The following is a 19,813-nucleotide window of genomic DNA, read 5'->3' as shown; positions in this document are numbered from 1 at the left end:
CACAGCATAACGGTGTCGTTGGTAGAAGTGTAGACGTTCACGACTCGTGGGAACGCTTGTACCACCTGAAGGTGAGAAAGGAGAGAACAAATTAGAATGCACCTTGTGTTGGAATTCAAATTAGCATGATTCGCTCAAACGTTGATTCTACGGCTTAGTGCGTTCTGACTTTTCAAACACTGTACACACCGAAATCCTGAAGGTACCACTCACTGTGCGAATCGATGTAATGAAAAGCAGTGTGCGAGGAGCTGCATACATCGCGCTCTCTTTTCTTGCAGGCAAATGAAGGCGTTCGTCATGACTTACAGTTCACTGCATGTCACGGCGAATGCTTTCATTATCCCGTGTTTTTCATACATGTATGTACATTCGAAAATCTGTTCTACCCCACGCTATTTAAACGCAAAATCTCGTGGCTTCAATGCATGTCCTGTCACTTATGTTCGTCGGGAACTCATACCACGCCCACCAATTCCCACATGTATGCAGCCAACAAAACAGCTGGAAGTTCACCGAGAAAGTGTCACAAAAGCCATTCGTACATGACAATATGATTAGGGTACGCATGCTAGGACCTTCCATTTACGTTCATCATACTATAATGTCACGTCATAGCACTTTCGGTATATATCTAGTGAACGAAATGATTATGAGGGATTGAAGATTTTGTAGTGTAAATCATGATGTACAATATATGTTTTATGATTTTCACCTTACGACCTGTAATTTATCATCGTGATGCAATAAAGTCGCGCTATACCAACATTGTTACACATCAAAGTAGCGAAACGGCTATGAGCGCACCATTAGCGTGGCATGTAAATCTTGCCGTGTATACATGACGGAATTATGATTTTAGTGTCAGCACCTGTTTATGTTCGTCTTGCAGAAAGGTATCGACATGCCAAGTGCGGTATGTGAAGCTATAGAAACGGCCTTTGGTGCGTCATGAGTGCGACATGTAAATCATGCATTATAGACGACATGGATGTCATGATTTTATGTTGCAACCTGCCGCTATACGGTTGTAATAAAGTAGCGTCTCGCAATACAAACTTCGCCATACATCAAGCTAGCGAAACTTCCTCCAGTGCATCAAAAGCTCGGCACGTAAGCCATGTCATGCATAACATCATGTGACATAGCTTTCACGTTAGCACGTATTGTTTACATTCTTCATACAAAAATTCAGCGCATAAGTTGTGGCATATAAAGCTAGAGAAACGGCTTCTAGCGCACCATGATTGTGGCATGTAAGTCACACAGGACGGGGCATTCATGTCAGGATTATGTCACAAGCTGCTTTGTATGGTCTCATCGCTGTCTGAACGATGCTCAGAACGGGTGTTTGAAGCCACGTATCTATTGCTAATGTTTGTTACATTGCCAGGACATCGTTGCAAAAATATATATGCCGAAAAATGTGACAGTTTCCGTTCATGTCGATATGTTTCCTGGAAACTAGCAGCAGTACTGGGAGAAATTCTTTCATCCATATTAGATGATTCACCGTTTTAAAGAGAGAGCTCTAGTGGTGTGGGGCAAAAATGTATTCGATATCCACCTAGAGTTGTGCGTTTCCCACTGTCTTTTCTTCCGATGTGGAGAGATTGAAAGTGCCAAGGGCAACAAAACATAAAATGGGAACAAAATGCTTGAGGTCCATTGACTTGCAATTCAGAGGTACGTTAAAGAACCTCAAAGTGGTCGTAATTTCCAGGGCCATCTAGTGCGGCATCCCGCATAGTTACAGAGATTTTAAGACGTGAGACCCCAGTAAGTGCCGTTATTCTTGACCAGTTAGATGTTCTTCAACGAATTCCATTTATTCATAAGCTGAAAATTAGTCTCGTTGGGATAGTTTCATAATTTATAATTAAGAAAACTAGCGTAGCTTGCAATAGGTAAGGCTAGGTCAAAACTGACCCAATGAAAACCTAGCTTGTTTTGTGTCTGCTAGGCGATTAGCTTTTAACCTCTATTTCTCATCCCCTGCTATATAGTATTATACAATGCATCGCTGTTAGAGGACACCCTTTTCAGCTTGTTATACATTTTGGAGTACGGCGCTATGAAACACATAGACGGACACTCATTGCAAGCACGATGGGGGCACCCACCTACGACATATTTTTATTGCCTTCAGCAGTCAAAGCCCTCTTGCGCATTCCGGGGACTACGGGTTCATGTGAATGCCTCCGACTTTTGCATAGTACCACCGCTGCACACGCGTCATCCCATTTACTATTCATTTTCTAGTCTATTTTCCATCTATCTGCTCTTTCTCTCATCCTTATACCCTTCTTTCCTATTTCCCCAGAGAAGGGCTGCCAACGTACATGTGCCTGGTTTACTTCCCTGCCTTCTCTCTTGTTTTTCTTTTTCCTCCTTACCAGAGCAAATATGTGTGCCACGATCGTTCAAAATTCACTGTGAGTCACGTTTTACCAGAATCGACAGTTAGCAGTAAAAACAATCTGCATAGCTGGTTTAGCTGCGGAGAAAGTCACGTGGCGCATGCATGCAGCATTGTTGTGGCAAAACGTGATTGTCGCAGTAAACTTTGAGTGATTATTGCGCGTATATTTCCAATCAAGAGCGCAATAAAATGAGTTGTTAGTCAGCGCCCGTCATGTCTACTATGCGCCTGTCTCTGTGTGTCAGAGCACCGTGCCACAAAATCGTTGACCACGAACCTGCTCACCCTAACCAAAATTTTTCTTGACCAAATTTCAGCTTGTCTTGTTAACTATCTGTGCAAAGCGCTTGACCGGTGATTGAGCGTGGGCTGGTGAATGTTGATGATAATTCCTTATCTACGACACATGGTGAACTTTTGATGCAACAGCTCTGCCGCAAAAGGCCAGAAATGTGTACAAAAACGTTCTATTCAGAAGGTATTCAGCACTACATTTTGTGACCGGCCATCGGCCCCATACAAAAAGAAGTGCTGCAGTCAGCGAGACAGCGTTGATTACAGGGTGCTCGAGGAGCAGATAAGGAGGCCAGAGAGACTGTGATGCTGAGGCGGGTACAGAACGTGCCGTACATGAGTGGTTGTTGGCTTCCGTCCGTTCAGCAGAAAAGTAATCAGAAAGGCAAGCTTTGAAGGCAGGGTTATCGTTGCCTTCACGTCGGCTGGTGACGGTGGCCTACGCGGGAAGCCTAAAAGGGCCGTGAATCGTTTGAAGTAAACGTTGAATGGTTCAATAAAAAAAAACTTATTGCCTCACGAATCGATGGTCGCATAAGTTCTTATAACTTCTCAAGTACGAGTGGAGCTATAGGGACTAGACGCATGGTTTAAGCGCTTTATCTCTCCTTTCGTACAAGTGAGCATGGTGAAAGCTACGCGGATGGAGAAAGAGGGAGAGGGCAAAGGTGCAAGCATATGCGCCCCTTCGTCAGCGTGCGTCATGGCTTTGAGCACTTTTTTTGCCTTCGCGCGTGTGCCCTATCTTCCAGTGTGATAGCGAGAGCTCGCAAGGACGCGTGGCGGCCTCCCGCTGCAGTCGCCGTCACTACGCCGATCATCATCAAATGAGCCATTGGCTGCGGACTGGTTTTATGACGTGACCAGTTGTGTTTAAGTCGTCATTTGCATAGGGAAGCGGGATTATTCTCCAGCTAACTGAGAATTGCGAGTATTGTCTATGCCACTTGTCACGTTGCGTTATATTGTTTGCCTCGCGTGTTCTGAGAAGCCTCCCAATCGATCAGCAAGGATTTCGAACCCTGCTTAAACAGCGAAGCAGGGCCCCTTTAATCACGTGGCTCCTACCAACCTATAAGTATGTTTCTCAGTGGTAAGAATGACACATACAATGGGCATTTGTTTGTAGTGTGAGACATTTTCGTTATTTGAGCATGGCGCAGGCTTTGGCGGCCAGTAGAATAGGATAATGACGCTGAGCTGAATTGTGACTGATTTGCTGACAGCCATGCTCTCATTTACTTGCTTTTTATTACCGCGAAAAACTGGTGGAGGTGCTGGGTTATGATCATTATTTAGGCACCTATGTACACATAATACGTACAGCCACACTTGTTTACAAAGATTTGTTCAGGCTCGTGGCCCTTGGGAAAGCCAACCGCGTTTTCGTGCCAATGACATGCTGAAGCTTTGATCAGGGCTCAGAATATGTCTCAACTCAAAGCATGAGACTCATTAAATATTGTCACGGTTTACGTAAGCAATTAAGACATATTGGCTGGTGTGGGAATAGCCAAACTTAATTCAACACCCCGTTTTTAATGCAACGTAATCCAACACCCTGTTGCTTATTTCATTTTCCTGACTAAACTACATCCCTCATCCAATCCTCGTGATCTGTCCTGTCCTACGCAGTCTCTAGATGATTCAGTTGCTTTTCTACAGCAAACAACATGTATGCGTGAGTGTAAGTGAGCAAAATAAAGTTAATATTGAATAACTTTATTTATTTCATTTTTCGTCGTTTTTCGTAGAATAAATTGGACACATGATCCACGAAGACAGGGCCAGTTTGCATATGCCACTGAGTATTTTTTTTTCAACGTCAGAGTGCTAAGCATGTGTCGTGCGATGCTGCAAAGTATCTACGGCAGTCTGCGGGAGCAGTACTCTCGTGCAATGTAGTTGAGGAATCGGCAAACAACGCATGAGACCCTTAAGAAAATCACTAATGCACGCTAGAGCATTCATCCTGAGTGGCATAATTCGTGTTGAGCCTGGAAGGTGATGACACAACTGTCGAAAAGTAGTGATTGCGGTGGCCTTGAAATACAGTCCCAATGAGTTCTTGAAATAATGTTGAAAAGTGAGCTTTTTGAAACACATGTTCATGAGTAATGTCAGTAAGCGAAAAAAAATAACTCAAAAAACAAGAAAATGCACGACAAAAGTGCCATCTAACAACTGAAACATTAATGAGAAAAATGTAGCGTATATACACATAAAAGATTACATTAAAACATTTTATAGACACCTAAAACCAAAACGAAACCACATTGATGAGGCAAAAGGAGCAGCACACGCTTTGAATTCTTGAAGCATTTGAAACAATAATGAAAGCAAAAGACTGGTGCATGGGCCAGCCCCTCATCGCCCTCACAGATGCTGAGGTTATCTATCGGCAGCACATGGGATTAGATGGTTAGTCGGGACCGATAAGATTTTTTAGTGTCTTCTTTTGTTTTTACAGATCCTACGTTTCCTTCTTTAAACTTTCAGTCGTTGTATACAGCACTTGCAGTGTGGCAGCTTAGGCTAGTTGGTATGACACTGACGATAGTTAAAGAGCTATAACGATCGTCAAAGCACTTGCCTCGCGCACTTCACTGTTTTTTGTGCCCTTCTTTTTTTGCGCAGGCTGTCATTACTTCTTGAAAATCTACCGTGAGGAAAGACTGCAATGAAACGTTTGTATCCACCTGACCAAGCTCATTCGGTAAGGTCGCGCTCGGCGTGACATCTCGCACCCCCCTTTTTTTGGTAACGCGTCTTCCCGATAAACGTAACCGACTCAGCGTGGCAACCCCTTCCTCGCTCGCCTGATGCGTTCCCGGCAAACCGCGCCCTGCAGCTTCCTCTGCCTATTCTGCCCTTGCAATGAAAGTGCCTGTCTGGTGGCGACGTGGGCTACGGGCAACGAGGCCAGAGGGATAAAAGGAGCGCCCGGAAAAAGACATTGGGGCTTGTTGCTGCTAGGAGAGCTCGCCGGCACGACCAGCTTAGGTCCCACTACGGATCAGACTTTTGCTGTCATCTCTGCATTGCAAATAGTTTTGTACATAAAGTTCTATTTGTAAAAGGTCCAGCGGTGAAAGTGCCTTCTTCCGGAGAAAAGTCACGAAGACAGTGGTGATCCCCCTCGCGAAGCAACGAACCCGGCTTTGCTTCGCCACCAAGAACCAGGTCCGTGCCGCATTCTCAGTTCGGAAGAAAGTTTACTACTTTAATCAATGTTCCTCGTTCGTTTCCAGCTTGTGGTGATGTACACGTTTGAAAATACGAATGGCAGTATGGCCTCAGAATATCAATCTAAGAATATTTTTGCGTGGAATTGTCCGAAGTAGGGAAATGATGGCAGGTAACAAGAGGAAAACCATATATTGTAGAATTTTCTATCACTTCCAATTCACTGTCTCCCTCTTTATTACATTCATACAAAAATTTATTTAAGAAACGTTGCGTGGAACTTACCCTAACGAGGTCAACAGGTTTCTGAAGACCCGGTAGAAAGCCACCAGCTGCCATAGTTGCAAGCGCCAGGCATGCCACCAGATTTAAAGGGGCCATTTTCAAGCAGAAAGTTCCTTCGACGTTAACTCTTTCGCGGGAGGCGTCAATATGCTCATCTGACCAACGTGCGGCCTCTCTTATGTACAGCACTGGGTGATAAACGTCTCAGGAGGTTCATGCAGACAGTTTCAACCTATTGGCAAGAAGGCGCTCGCTGAGACTCACAATGTGCAAATGGAAGGTAACGAGCCACTTCAAGTGTCGTTGCTCGAACCACCACTTATCTACTGGTTTTGAGCATCAGCGTGTTTGGAGGCCGAGGCGTGTGGCCTTTCTTGTGCTTGCACTACATAATGTACACGACATAGGCGTGCATACAAACGACGGACGGCTCCGCGTAAATCTTTTCCGCGGGCTGTGGTTCCACCACCCATCCTGCTGAGAAGCGCATACAGACGGTGTACAAAGCGAGTAGACGAACGCGACGGAGAAAAAGCATGGCGGCAACGTTTGAAGCAACGCCTGTTTGCTTCGGATCTCCAAGCTATCACTAAAATCTTATCATTTCCATTGCTCGCTGCGTTGTCCTCAAACTAAGTTTAACCGTCTGTGTGATCCGCCAGGTTTCTGCTCCGGAGGTAAGTACCGGTAAGCTGCAGCTGTTATACACGTTCCTTTTGAGGGATAGTGGTACAATTATCATTCATGATTGGAGAATGCTTGACGAATGTGTCGCTCCCATTCTTATTCTTCTGGTTACTTCGATCTCAGGACGACGCAGCGAGCAATGAAATGGAAAATGATAGGTGTAACCCTAAGAGACAAGAAGAGAGCAGTGTGTGTCAGGGAACAAACGAATGTAAAGTACATCATACCCGTAATCAAGAAGAAGAAATGGTCATGGGCTAGGCACGTAGCACGAAGGCAAGATAACCGCTGGTTATTAAGGATCACAGACTGGATTGTTACTGAGGGCAAGCGGGTGAAGGGGAGGCATAAAGTTAAGGGGACAGACGAGATTAGAGAGCTTGCGGGTATAAAGTGGCAGCAGCAAGCACAGGGATGAGTTGACTAGTGGAACATGGTGGATTCCTGTCCTGCAGAGGGCGTACTCAAGCTGCTGCAGCTGCTGATAATATTATCTGGGGTTATACGTCCCAAAACCAAGGCTTTATCATGAGAGATTCCGAAGTAGAGGGTTCCAGAAATTTAGACCATCTGGTGCTCTCTAACGTGCGCTGACATCGGACAGCACACGGGCTTCTATTATTTCGCCTTCATTGAAATGCGACCACTGCTGCCGGGATCGAACCCTCGACCTTCAGTTCAGTAGCCGAGCACCTTAGCTACTCATCCTACGAGGCGGGCAAAAAAAAAACCTGTAAGCTATTAGACGTGCGTTGCGTGGCCTGTTAGTCACAAACTGACACTAGTATTTGCTTTAGTTTTGGGTACGAAAGCTTTCGATGGCAAAACATTCATGACGATTAGACACCGCTGCTGCAAGTCGTACCCATTTTCTAGGAGCTGTATTTGCCTTGCATACGCTTCTATTCGCAACTCCATAAAACGCTCAATGTGCTGGCAACACTGATATATATATATATATATATATATATATATATATATATATATATATATATATATATATATATATATATATATATATATATATATATATGAGAAAAAGAAGTGCGTACTTAAGGGCTCGTTTTTCCGTGTTTTGACCCAATATTAATGAAATCTGACAGACAATAATGCCAAGTAAAGCATAGGGCAGGTTATTAGACCGAATAATAAGGTAAATGTGAAGAAAAAAAGGTGGATGAAAAGATATATTGCTTTGGGCAGGAACCGAACCTGTGACCTATATATATATATATATATATATATATATATATATATATATAATATATATATATATATATATATATATAATATATATATATATATATATATATATATATATATATATATATATATATATATATATATAACCAACATATGGCGGCCGTTCTAGCCAGTTATAAGCAACCTTTATCAAAGGTGTCACCAGCATAAAATATGGAAAGGCACGCACATGAAGGCTCTCTTGTAAAGCAAGCGTTTCACGACCTCTCTAAGGGACCTCACCCCGCGTCCTAAACATGTCAGCAGCATCACCCTGGCGAAGGTATTATTAAATTAAAAAAAACCTCGGAACTAATTAAGTAAAATAAAGTTTAAGTTTAAATAACCAAATTTAAAAACCGCATTAGGTTTCCGAAAGTAAACGAGGGTTTATTTAACAAAAATATAGATAAATGGATCAATCGTATCAAGCTTATCCAGCATAAGTGCGCTCCAAGAACCAAGAGATGCACCCGAAAGTCGAACGCCCCAAAAGCTGGAAACACGCCATTTGCAGATCTCAAATTTCTTATGAGCTGATGAACCTGAACTGTCAATGCACCACGTTTGAAATGAACAGAGTGCCGTCTTTAAACACCGCAGAGCGAATGCAGGCATGCGCACAATAGGTTTGTGCATACTAATTATATTTAAGGTTTCGTTACTGCAGTTCTCGCAGAAGAAACGTACGTCATGGACAAGGGTATAGCAAGAAATTTTTTCTTAGAGGTACACCTATTCTTCATGCATATTCACACGTGCGTTTGTGCTAGTGTATACACACACATGTGGAATACCAGCAAAAATACACTTACATAAGGCAACAAGTTTCCTAAAGCGATTGCTTATATATAACCGAAACTGTGCAGTTGATAGTCTGCGTTCATTCTTGTCTTTTTTTATCCGTCGGTGTTTTCTACGGCGTAGTATACTGACAAACTATACATTCCACTCTTTGTCACACCAGAATTTTGACAAGAATGCGCACACGCTGAATAATGGTGTGCTCATCAGGGAGAATGAATTCGTTGCGAGCGAAGTGATTAGAACAAATGACCATACTGTCCGTCACCTTCTTTCCAATGCGGAAGTATCTGGTCTACGCCATTCTCCTTCGCGCGTCACCTGCATTCCTCGGGAAGTGCTATAACGATACGTTGCCACCTTTATACCAGGATCCCACGCATTGGGGCACAGTGTAATGATGATGATGAAGATGATGAGCCTTCAGCTTTGCTGGCACTCGCCCACAAAGGGGGATCAGCCAAGAATGGTCTTCGGACAGCGATTTCTTCTTTCCTGAGCTTGCGCGCGTGTGGCATGGCAAAATAACGAACTTTGCGGCTACGTCTCAGAGCGCGAAAAGTGGTAACACATCTCCTTTCAAGGTTGACCCTGTTCATGGCCTCCGAGATGGTACGCGTGGAACGTGTCTCTGTCCGGCTGCCCAATCGCACGGAGAGAGTGTGTTTCCAGAGTGCGCGGAGCCCGCAATTTTCTCCGCACCGCGGCGCTCCTACAGAGGATCGAAACTGCTGCCGTGCTGTTGACTGTTGGTGTAGCTTGCATGTAACCAGAAAAAAATTGTTTTGCGCTTTTTATATAATCTCGCGCTCATTTGAAAATGTCGGCTCAAGGTGTACGAGAAGCAAAATCAATGGTGGGGCGTATCCATTGTCAAATGCGCTTTCCTTTTTTTTTTTGCTGTGAATTCGCACAACCCATATTGATGCGCTTATGCTTGCGATGCCTCAGCAAGATATTGGTATGTTGATAGATAGATAGATAGATAGATAGATAGATAGATAGATAGATAGATAGATAGATAGATAGATAGATAGATCTAAAGGTTTAAGTGCTTGAGGAATGTTTCCAGATTTCGGCCACATCTTCAAAAGCTTTTTTTCCCTTCACACGTACTATACTCGTTTTTATTTGAAGCAGGTCATGGAAGGATTCTAAGCAAAAAGGGCCAACGGGAAAAATTTCCACAAAATAGGTCATTCTTTTTTTTTTTGTTACTGTGCTAGCCATTGAGGCGTACGGTCGTAACAATCACAGCACTTACTCTACAGTGGGAAGTGAGCTGTGTAATTACCCCTGCTTTGTAAATCGCATAGAGAGAAAAAATAAGACTAGAAAAAGGCAGAGAGGAGGCTAACCAGGGCTGAGCCCGGTAGGCTCTACCCTGCAGGAGGAAGGGGGAGAGAAAGTTATAGGGGTGGAGAGAAAAGTCGCGGATTAAGCCGGTTCTATAAAAACATGCGCGCATAGCTTATTTCCGCAAATACTCGAGGGTGGTTACACAGTAATTAGGGTCAGCGTAAGGTTGATACTTAAGTGTCCTGACATCCCGCTCTTGCAATTTGCTACTTGTTGAATAACCAACTTATACATATATATCGAAGGAAGGGTCAGCCTCGTTGTCAGGAGGGCAATCAATCAGGTTTAACAAGAGTTTAGAAATCCCTCAGCAGACTTTTAGTTTACCTTCTTACCCTTTTCGTCCAGCACTTGATGGCGATGAAAGTGCAGGCGCGTTGTTTTTTTTAGCACAGCAGAAAAAAAAGTATAAGCAAGGCACCATATTACTCTCAAAGCGGAAGTTGTCATTGTTTGCGTCACGTCCACACTCAGCGTCAAGCTCGCGACTCTTAAAGTTTATTTAGGCCTCCTAGGTGAGCTTCCACTAAGGCGCCAAAGAACGTATTTTTGTGCATTCCTTTTCGCTTTTATATGGCTCAACAAGGAAGCTTCAAGCCTACCTACTGGGGCCTAATGATATGTCCTGTGTGAATACTTAGTAAAGTCTTCGGTACTTTGTTATCTACGCGTTCTCTAACGCAAAATAAGATCAAAACCTTGGACGCGGTATTCTTCGCCAGTGCCTTTGCAGGAATATTTTCGTTTTTATTTCTTACTTGAGAAAAGCTGTTGCCCTAACTTTGCTATTAGCTGGTGGCGACAGCATCCCGGGTTGACTGCGTCACTCTGCCGGCAACAAATGTGTTGACACTGATTGATGAACTGTGAAACTAGACGGCAGTCTTCTTATATTTTTGTGTTCGCATCGTCCTCCTGAGTTGCTTCTGGGGCTAAGAAGCCGGCTAACAAAAGGCGGAAAAGTAGGGTCACCTCATCATTAGCGCCGTCCTTGTTGAAGCTAAAGTAAGGCTAATGATGACAAATAACGGCAAAGTGTGCACAACATGTATTGAGAGTTCACTTACTTGAAGCTTTCTTCGCATAACATCGACCTAAAAATTGACATTGAGAAAATTCTGAAGAAAAAAAAGTTTCAATGTTAACAACTTATAAACTTCCTGAAATAAAATTTTGTTCTTTGCTTGCTTTTCACGGGCAAAGTAAACAGTGTGCATTGATGTTCTTGCTCTTAGGCGGTGGGAAGTTCCGCGTCAGATTTTAAAAAGAACAGAACTTATGTTAGCCACTAACAATTGTTTTCATTAAAAACTCAAGAATTAATGCAGCTTTAAAGGAAGGAATTCGACCCTCGGACACTAGTTATCAACGGATAGCAATTATCTTCCAATAGCTGTGCGTGAGGGCTACTGCATTTTCGATGACAATAGGAGGTATTTATCATTATGAAATAAAAAAAAACACGAGTTCAAAATTTTTAGCGGCGCATAAACTCACATTCGCTTTCGATGAATTTAAGTGCATCAACTAAAATATGTTTTTGAGTTTGTTTATAGTTTAGTATTTTAATGAAATGGCAGGAAATAAATGGAACTGGAGGTCTGAGAGAACGTCCATTCTGCAGTCATATTTACATTACATTTTCTACATGTTTCTGTGTCTTTGAAGAAGCTGCTTTTACGATGTTGCAAAAGGCAACCAAGTCATTGAAATTTTTTGTTGTTGCTAATGCGAACTATTTAGACGTATATAACAGGTCGTGAATGTTCGTTAGAATTATCAATAATGAACTATTTTCATTTTACATTCAAGAGCTGTGTAGCCTTGCATCCATCAGCAGCCGTTATAAAAAAACAGGTGCCATAAAGATGAAGCTCTTTGATGTTTAAAAATTGTGCTAGTCTCAAGAAATGCCGTATTATATGGCAGCACGAACGTACTGCATGACAGAACGTTGGCGACACATCGATTGAGTATCAAGACAGTAATCAAACTGGAAACACAAAATCCCACTCATCGGAAGGTATACCCTGTTCTCGTCTTTTCTCGATTTTCCAGTAAGCTTTGTCACCTCTGCTGCACCATGGGGCTTGTAAGTGACTATCTACAATAAAAGTGAGTAACGAGCAAGAAGACCTTTCAGCTCTTGTCGGGGCAGCCGAGATGCCGTCTTCCCGCTTGCTTTCTGACACCTCGTCCGAGCAAAGCGGTTCATTTGTAACCGTCCAACCAACTTCAGCGCCTTCGCGGCAGCTCCGTAATCTTGGTTCGCCGACGAAGCCATTACGACCAGCCTGACATAACGGCCCATGAACCGTTCCCTGCGTACAGCTTGAACTACCGCCCACGCTGTCGTAGATGGTTTATGACAGGGAAACGGTCGTCGGATGAGCATTTGGTATTTTAGTTTTCGTGGTGGTACAGACGCGACTTCTATTTCGTAGCATCTTTCTATATGAGAAGGAGACAGAACGTCACACTGTAATACACCGTACGAAACAGTGAACGACCCTGCGTGCAAGTCGTGCAAGTCTCTAGCTATGTTATTACCGGCACTCTTCAAATGTGGGAGCCAACGCCCGTTGGGATTGTCGCATACAAAAACTTGGAGACGAAGTTGCGGCTCAAATAATGTTTCTTTTTTGGGGGGGGGGGGGATCCGGAGTACGTTGCAAAGCGGTCCAGCATGAGTGGCCATGTGTGAACGATGTGCCATGTATTTCGCGCGGCGGAACTGCTGTAGAACAATTTTTTTTTGCTGAGGTTCTTGTCCCCCAAACTTTCGCTCGCGACTGTAGTTTCATGTAAGCGAGATTGCAGTGACGCACGTAAGCGAGGGTCGTGCTTGTTTAGCAGCTGTTGTATGTGGAGCGAGCTAGGCAGTGTGCGTGAGCCATTAACTTCTTGTCCAAAGTAACAGCAGTAGGTTCTGAGCTCATTACCCTGTACATAAAGAAAGAGCACAAACGAACGTAGAAACAAACATAGCAGCCTTTTCAGGCTTTTTAGTTTGGCATCTTCAGAATGATCTTTCCAAAAAAAGGCTATCATTTCAATGCTTTTCTTACTGGCCTTCAGTGGGGCTCTCAAAAGTTCAGAGATGAGCCAGAATTCGCAACAGACCATATAACCGTAATTATGCTCTGTGCTAAGAAATGTTTTCGTTTCATAATTAGGTACTACCTTTCAGCAGAGCGCCAACGCTCAAAAGGTGTAATTTTTTTTTCGCTGTCTACAAAATTATGCATAAGGCTCCTTTTCTTATTGAGATTTTGGGGATTCATTTTTTCTTGTACGTGCGAGTGCCAAGTTGAACACTTCTGAAACAAATGGACGTTTCTGTAAGGATCGGTGAGGCTTCACGAAAAGTGAAAATGGGGCGTAACACATTACCAATCGATACAAAGTTCAAAAGACGAATTTACCAGCACATAACTTTTCAAAAACCCGAAGAAAGTACGCTTACTTTTATGTACAACAAGTAGGCATGTAGCTTGGCACCCCGTTAACCCAGGAGGCGAAGGAAACTTTCGAAACTCTGGGCTGGGCGATGGGTCAGAGTTTGGGCGATCTCCTGAATTCGCAGGAGAAGTACTTTGGTGCCCGTCCCAACGCTCGAAATCAATCTACATTATGTTCCTGTAAGCTTTATGTTTTTTCTTTTCTTTTAGCAAAAGTGCATGGGACTTGGAATTTTTTAGAAGATGGAGCTAAGAAGCGAAATTGAAGACCTCTCGAAGCACGGTGTGGTGCTTAAAATTCTTGGTGCGAAAATTCAGCCTGCAGGATTCACTGTGTTTGTTTTATTTTTTATGCTAGTGAAAGAGAAATTGAAATAAATACAGATGACGATGAAAAAAATTGCTTTGATATAATCGCCCCAGAAAAAGCGACGCAATTATCACAATTTCAAAGAGCTTCTACGGCAAGTTCAACATAAAAGCAGCGTTTTCTGCTTCATCTACGCTGGACGTCTACGGATTCTAAGATATGAAAAAAATGTTTATGGGAAATAAAAGTATCATGGTGTTGCAAAGGACACTGCTAAAAACCGACGGAAACTTTCAAAGCATTCGAGTTTCGTACTAGCGGGACTTGTACTGCCATGGAATAACTTCAAAGTGGCGGTATCTTATTGTTGCAATGTTTACTTTTATGCTGACTCTATCGGAAAGCACACATGAACGTGCAATGTTGTGATTAGGTCATTTAAAAGTCCTGATTAAAAAACTACAGGCCTCGCGTCGCACATTTAGCTGTCCATAAACAGTACTGCAGGCCGAATGTTGCACGCACACACACACACACAATATATATATATATATATATATATATATATATATATATATATATATATATATATATATAAACTGTTCCATGCACTTCAGAGAGTAGTGGCATTATTTGGCGCGAACGATTACATTCATTAACAAATCTATAAATTCTATTAGAGACGGCTCAATGTAGCTCACTCAATAATCACGTTGACACGCCTCAACCTCGGGATAATTTAGGAATGCCATCATGGGCAACTCCACACATTTGTCCAGCTGAAGTTATCTAACAAAAATATATTTTTTTTAGTTAACAATTGATTTGTCCTAGTTCGGGATTTCAGTCCGCCGCTAACGTCTTCTCGGAGTGGTTTGTAGATTTGAAATTACGGGCCACTACCTGTTGAGGTATCTGCTGCCGATGTTCTCGACTAGCAATAACAGCAATTGGGGTTTTTGCGCTTCCTGAAGTATTGTTCTACATCACCGCATATTTTGGGGCGTGAAATTGCAACTTGCGCTGGCACTGTAAAGGTTCGCTGCCACTGCTATCTTTTATGTCTTGCACAGGATGGAAAACTAGAGCGTATCAGAGAGCAGTGGATGTACCATAACTCATAGTGCTGTTCAGAGAAAAAAAAAGGAATATAAATATGGTGGATGATACGAGGTCATAAAGACATACCTTGATAAAGCCATGGGGTGAGAAAAAGATGAAGAAAGAACATGCAATAGAACAGCTACAAGAAAGAAGCGAATATATTCACGTGTCGTATAAAATAGAATTCGTGGCGTACACAACATTTCCCATAATGTGACTGAAACATATTGGAAATAGGCGTAGATAAAAAAAAAAACAATGTGTAAACTACAAAAGCCACGGTAACATTACCAGAGCTTGGAGAAAGCTGCGCAGAACGTTTTGATTCTGAGCATAAAATAAACAAAAATTGGGGTAGAGAGCACGTGACGCAAGAAATTCTAAAAAAATATATACAATTTGCTATATTCCAAAGTAGTTGGGCGCACACCAATTGTGGCGTGTAGCCTGTTTTATGTGCATACGAAAGTACTTTCCCGAGTTGTGGCCGCTGTAGCTGACAGTTCTGTCAGAGCTGCCAGCAATGTCCTTATAAAAAGTGAACTATGACTGGCAGGGAATAACATGCCGCATCGTGGTATATAACGTTATTCATTGCTGCGTGGAGAAAATGACAGACACAAATTATGGGTGGCCTGAAGAAAACACTTTGAGCTGCTTTCTACGTACCTCGGAGCAGTGCCTGTATTTCCAGTTCACCGGCCTGATGAATATTTCATAGTATATTCATAATATATGTGTGCCAAAGAAAGAAATAGGCTCTAAAAAGCACAGAAAATGATTGACAGAGTGCAAATACGCACGTTGAATGAGAAATGTAAGAATTCTGTACACAGAGGGGTCGAAAAATGACAGTGCTCACGATGCAAAAAAAAAAGTGGCGATCAGGTATGAAGGTATGCAGTGAGAATTGTCTGATATCAAGGGGGAGGAGGAGGAGGAAGAAGGGAAGAAATGAAAGGCAGGGAGGTCAACCAGACGCACATCCGGTTTGCTACCCTGCACTGGGGGAAGAATGAGGGGATTAAAGGAGATATCAAAACGGCTGCCGGAGACATATTAGGAGGCAGAGAAGGCCAACATACTTTGGAAACATTCCTGCATCATAAGATATCACTTGTCAGGTATTGTTGCAGACTAAGGACATAAACGCTAAGTTGCGCAATTTGTAATTTTATTGCAAAGCTTGAGAATGTTTATGGTGTTCTGAACTACATGATTATTATTAAAGCCATAAAAGCACACACACAAGTTTATTGGTTTTGGTGTGAAGAGCATGGAGAGGCACTCCAAAGCTTTAAATATACGAAAATATACTTATCGAATTTCACTGCCCTTTTTAACTACTGTCACGGAATAAGGGCCAGACAGAGTTTTAAGGTTACTGCAGTTTGGCTGTGGCTTTTTCAATTACCCAATACTATTAGATAAAAGAAAAGAAAGTGGCTGTTATTGTCTATTTCTTGTCAACAAATTAACGCCGTCATTACTGTTCAATAATAACAGTTTTAGAGCACTGCGTACCTAGTTAAGGAGATGTTTGGTGAAAAAAAAAAGAAAGTGTAGCACTGCTTTAAGCTGCCAGAATGTAGTTGGTTAAGGCAGAGAAGAAACGAGGAGCGTAAGTATTGAAAATTTATATCTGTATTGCCCAGCGTACGTATCACGCGACACAACTAGAGCAGGTTGGTTCAATCTTGATTGTTTGATCGATATACTTGTTCTCTATAAGTCGCTACATTGCTGTGTCGTAAATATTTCACGATGGAGTTGACTAGCAATTACATGTAAAGTGCATCCAGCGTGAAGATATAGGAGCTTGCAATTCATATTTGTAGTCTTGAGACTCGCATTGGTTGTTTTTGGAAACGACGGTTTTCCGACCGCCGATTCGCGATGCAACGACATGCAAAAACTGAAAAAAAGACACGCAATGATAGAAAGAAAGAAAGACAAAAAGAAAGAAAGAGAGAAAAAAAAGAAATAAACAAGCTTGCTCCGTCTCGCGAAGTACGTAATTTAGTAATAAGGAGAAATATTAATACGGGCCACTCCGGTTTGGGACGACGTTCACATTAACACGAAGCAGTTTGAACGCACCGAGGCATATGAGTTGTTGTGGCACAAGGCTGTCTATTTCATTCCTATCGAAACATTGCCACTTTGGTGGGTAATGGTTATAACGATCTTATTAACCGTACACTGTGGTCGCAATAAGCAAAATCATAACGTAATCGAAGATGTAATAATACCTGTTGGGGTCTAAGGACCCAAAGTCACGATATGATTATGAAGTGCTCAGAAAATTTCAACCACCTGGGTTTCAGTAAAATACAGGTTCTTTTCGTTGTTGTAGAAATGAACTCTCACCACTCGGCGCCCGAGACACACCACCCGAGGTGGTATAGCAAAGTGAGAGACGAAACGTGCTGCCGCTATTATAATAGCGGCGATTGACTTGCTCGTCACTCGAAGATGAAGCAGGAACGCTCGAGAAGTTTTAATAGGCTCAGAAAAACGTGCATTTGCAGACTGTACAAAAGTTACATAAATACGGACATCAACGTTACAAAAAAAAAAAGCAAAGCACTTGGGAAAGGAACCGTCTTTTGTAGGGCAACCCTACGGTATAAGACAGTAAACTTGGCCGATGAGAAACCCACTACAAGGACGCAACTGTCGTACATATGCGAAGGCTCATACCCTCGCCACAATTAACACAGCAGCCAAAATGTAAATAAAACAGAACTAGAAAAAGTCATAGAGACTTGGGCAAGCTGCGCGGCGCACAGTTATCTAGACAGAGCTACACGTACTGGATATTGTGGCCATAGGACGACTTCCCTGTAACACGTCAACTTCTTGACGACAGGGCAATAATCCGCTTCTCCCCTGTGCGCTACAATAGGAACCGCTCGCTGACCGCCCGTGGTTCTACTTACGAGCTCATTTGCGCGGGAGCAGTCGAAGACATGCCACTGCGACAATACGCACCAAATCGCCGACTGGGTGTCCAATCATCGCGACATCAGGCACGCCCTCACGTGTCGCCAGCCCACCTGCTTGAGAGAGCTACCGAAGCTAAACCAGACCGGGACAAAAGGTTGTCGGTGACCTCCGAGTTTTCGCAACGCGCGCTGCCTTGAAACGGCGTACGTGAACACAGCATGCGGCTGGGCTTCAGCTGAACTGAAGCGAAGTCGATGACGATACCTCTCCGGCCCTTGGGAGCTTTCCTGGTCAGCTGCGCATGGCGCGTGGGGGCTTGTGAGCCCGTGGCGGGTAGCAGGTCGAATGACCCTCGCCTCTCTTTTTTCTTTTCTCTGTTCCAATCTTTCCCTCCATATAACTTTTATTCCCCATAATCCATTCCTGTGCTGACCTGTTGAAGTGTCCTTGCAAAGAGAGACAGTTACGGGTCGACACTTTTCTTTTCTTTTCTTCTGTTATAACCACTTATATATAAGTGAGGAGTCACCGTGCCGCTCTGGTTCTCGGAAGAGGCCAATGAATGCGCAGACTGCCAGTGTCGTGAGACAATTAGGGGGCCATCACATTGACGTTTATAATACCACCCCTTTTGTTACCCCCGTCGTGGTTGGTTTCCGTTACCTGAGTTAACAGTAACTGGAAACGCTCGACCGTCTCTGGCGCAGACGAATGCGCGGCGTACCATGCTGGCGCCGTACTGCCCGCGTGGTCACGGCAAATCCAATCGGACACGCTCCGACTGAGTGCCATCAAAGCAATGCTGCCTGCCATCGGCTGACCTGCCTCCCCTAGCTTACGGCACTAAAAACTAACTGTAGCGCAACCAATTCTAACCGTGGTCCTAGAGTTTCTTTAACGTGCACTCTAATATATTTCTAATCGGGTGTGTTGCAATTTACATCCAACGAAATGCAGCTGTCACGTCCGGGATTCAACTCTGCGACCTTCGTATTAGCAGTCGTGCGCCATTTCCACCCACGGACACCACTGGCGGAGAGCAGAAATGCTTCCACCGTCACTGAGCATGTTTGTTGTTCCATCGCCTCTTCTTTTTTTTCTTTTCAGTGCTGTTTCCAGGAAACGCATCTCGGTTTCGAATTGTTCACGCCGAGTATACCTGCAAGTTACACGCAATGTTATCCAAGCGTGCTGACTCGGACCACAGAATTAGACCAAGCAACACCGCGACTTCATTTCTGAGGAGCACCGGAAGGCATAGACGTTCTTATCACATGCACTGCAGGCACCCTGTTTGCTCTGGACACCGTACACTCCTTCAACTGAATTTCCACCTCCGCGGTGAAGTGCTCATTCCGTAGTTCCATCCACAACTGGCCAAAAACCTGAGAAGTCGGCATGAATTATGCATTTTGCTCAGGTCGACAAACAACACAGCGAATCCGTGTTTGCGTTGCTCGCTCGAACTGCGCCGACAAAGTTTTTGCGTCGACTTGGTGTATCTTTCAACTGTGGTTTCTTCGCAACGGTGGTCAGTTCGGTGCAGCTTACTGGATACCTGCATCCTGCAGATAACTTTTGGTGTTCCTTGAACGTTTGTAAGCGCTGGCATTTCTTGATGGCATTCTTCGCTTGAGCATTTCGCCGCTTCTTCCTCAGTGTCAACTGCATACAACTTAGCTTAATGATATTTGCCACGCGTGAATTTGC

The 19,813-nt window shown here is 43.4% G+C and overlaps 1 protein-coding gene across 1 annotated transcript in view; it reads right to left on the bottom strand.

Moving 5' to 3' along the window:
- The window catches only part of LOC142765617 (uncharacterized), a 13,830-nt gene extending 7,489 nt beyond the window's left edge, over positions 1-6,341 (bottom strand). Inside the window, exons 1-2 of the mRNA XM_075866879.1 lie at positions 6,188-6,341; positions 1-65 (exon numbers count right to left, since the gene is read on the bottom strand). The exon at positions 1-65 is cut by the window's left edge and continues 87 nt beyond it. Coding sequence (XP_075722994.1) covers positions 1-65; positions 6,188-6,283 — 161 coding nt within the window. The 5' untranslated portion in view covers positions 6,284-6,341. The remainder of the gene's footprint in view (positions 66-6,187) is intronic.
- Between the last annotated feature and the right edge of the window lie 13,472 nt (positions 6,342-19,813).

Source organism: Rhipicephalus microplus, chromosome 6 (assembly GCF_043290135.1).
Source record: "Rhipicephalus microplus isolate Deutch F79 chromosome 6, USDA_Rmic, whole genome shotgun sequence".
NCBI lineage: Eukaryota > Metazoa > Arthropoda > Arachnida > Ixodida > Ixodidae > Rhipicephalus > Rhipicephalus microplus.
Note: the sequence above shows the minus strand (reverse complement) of the source record. Positions and strands in the feature narration are given on the sequence as shown.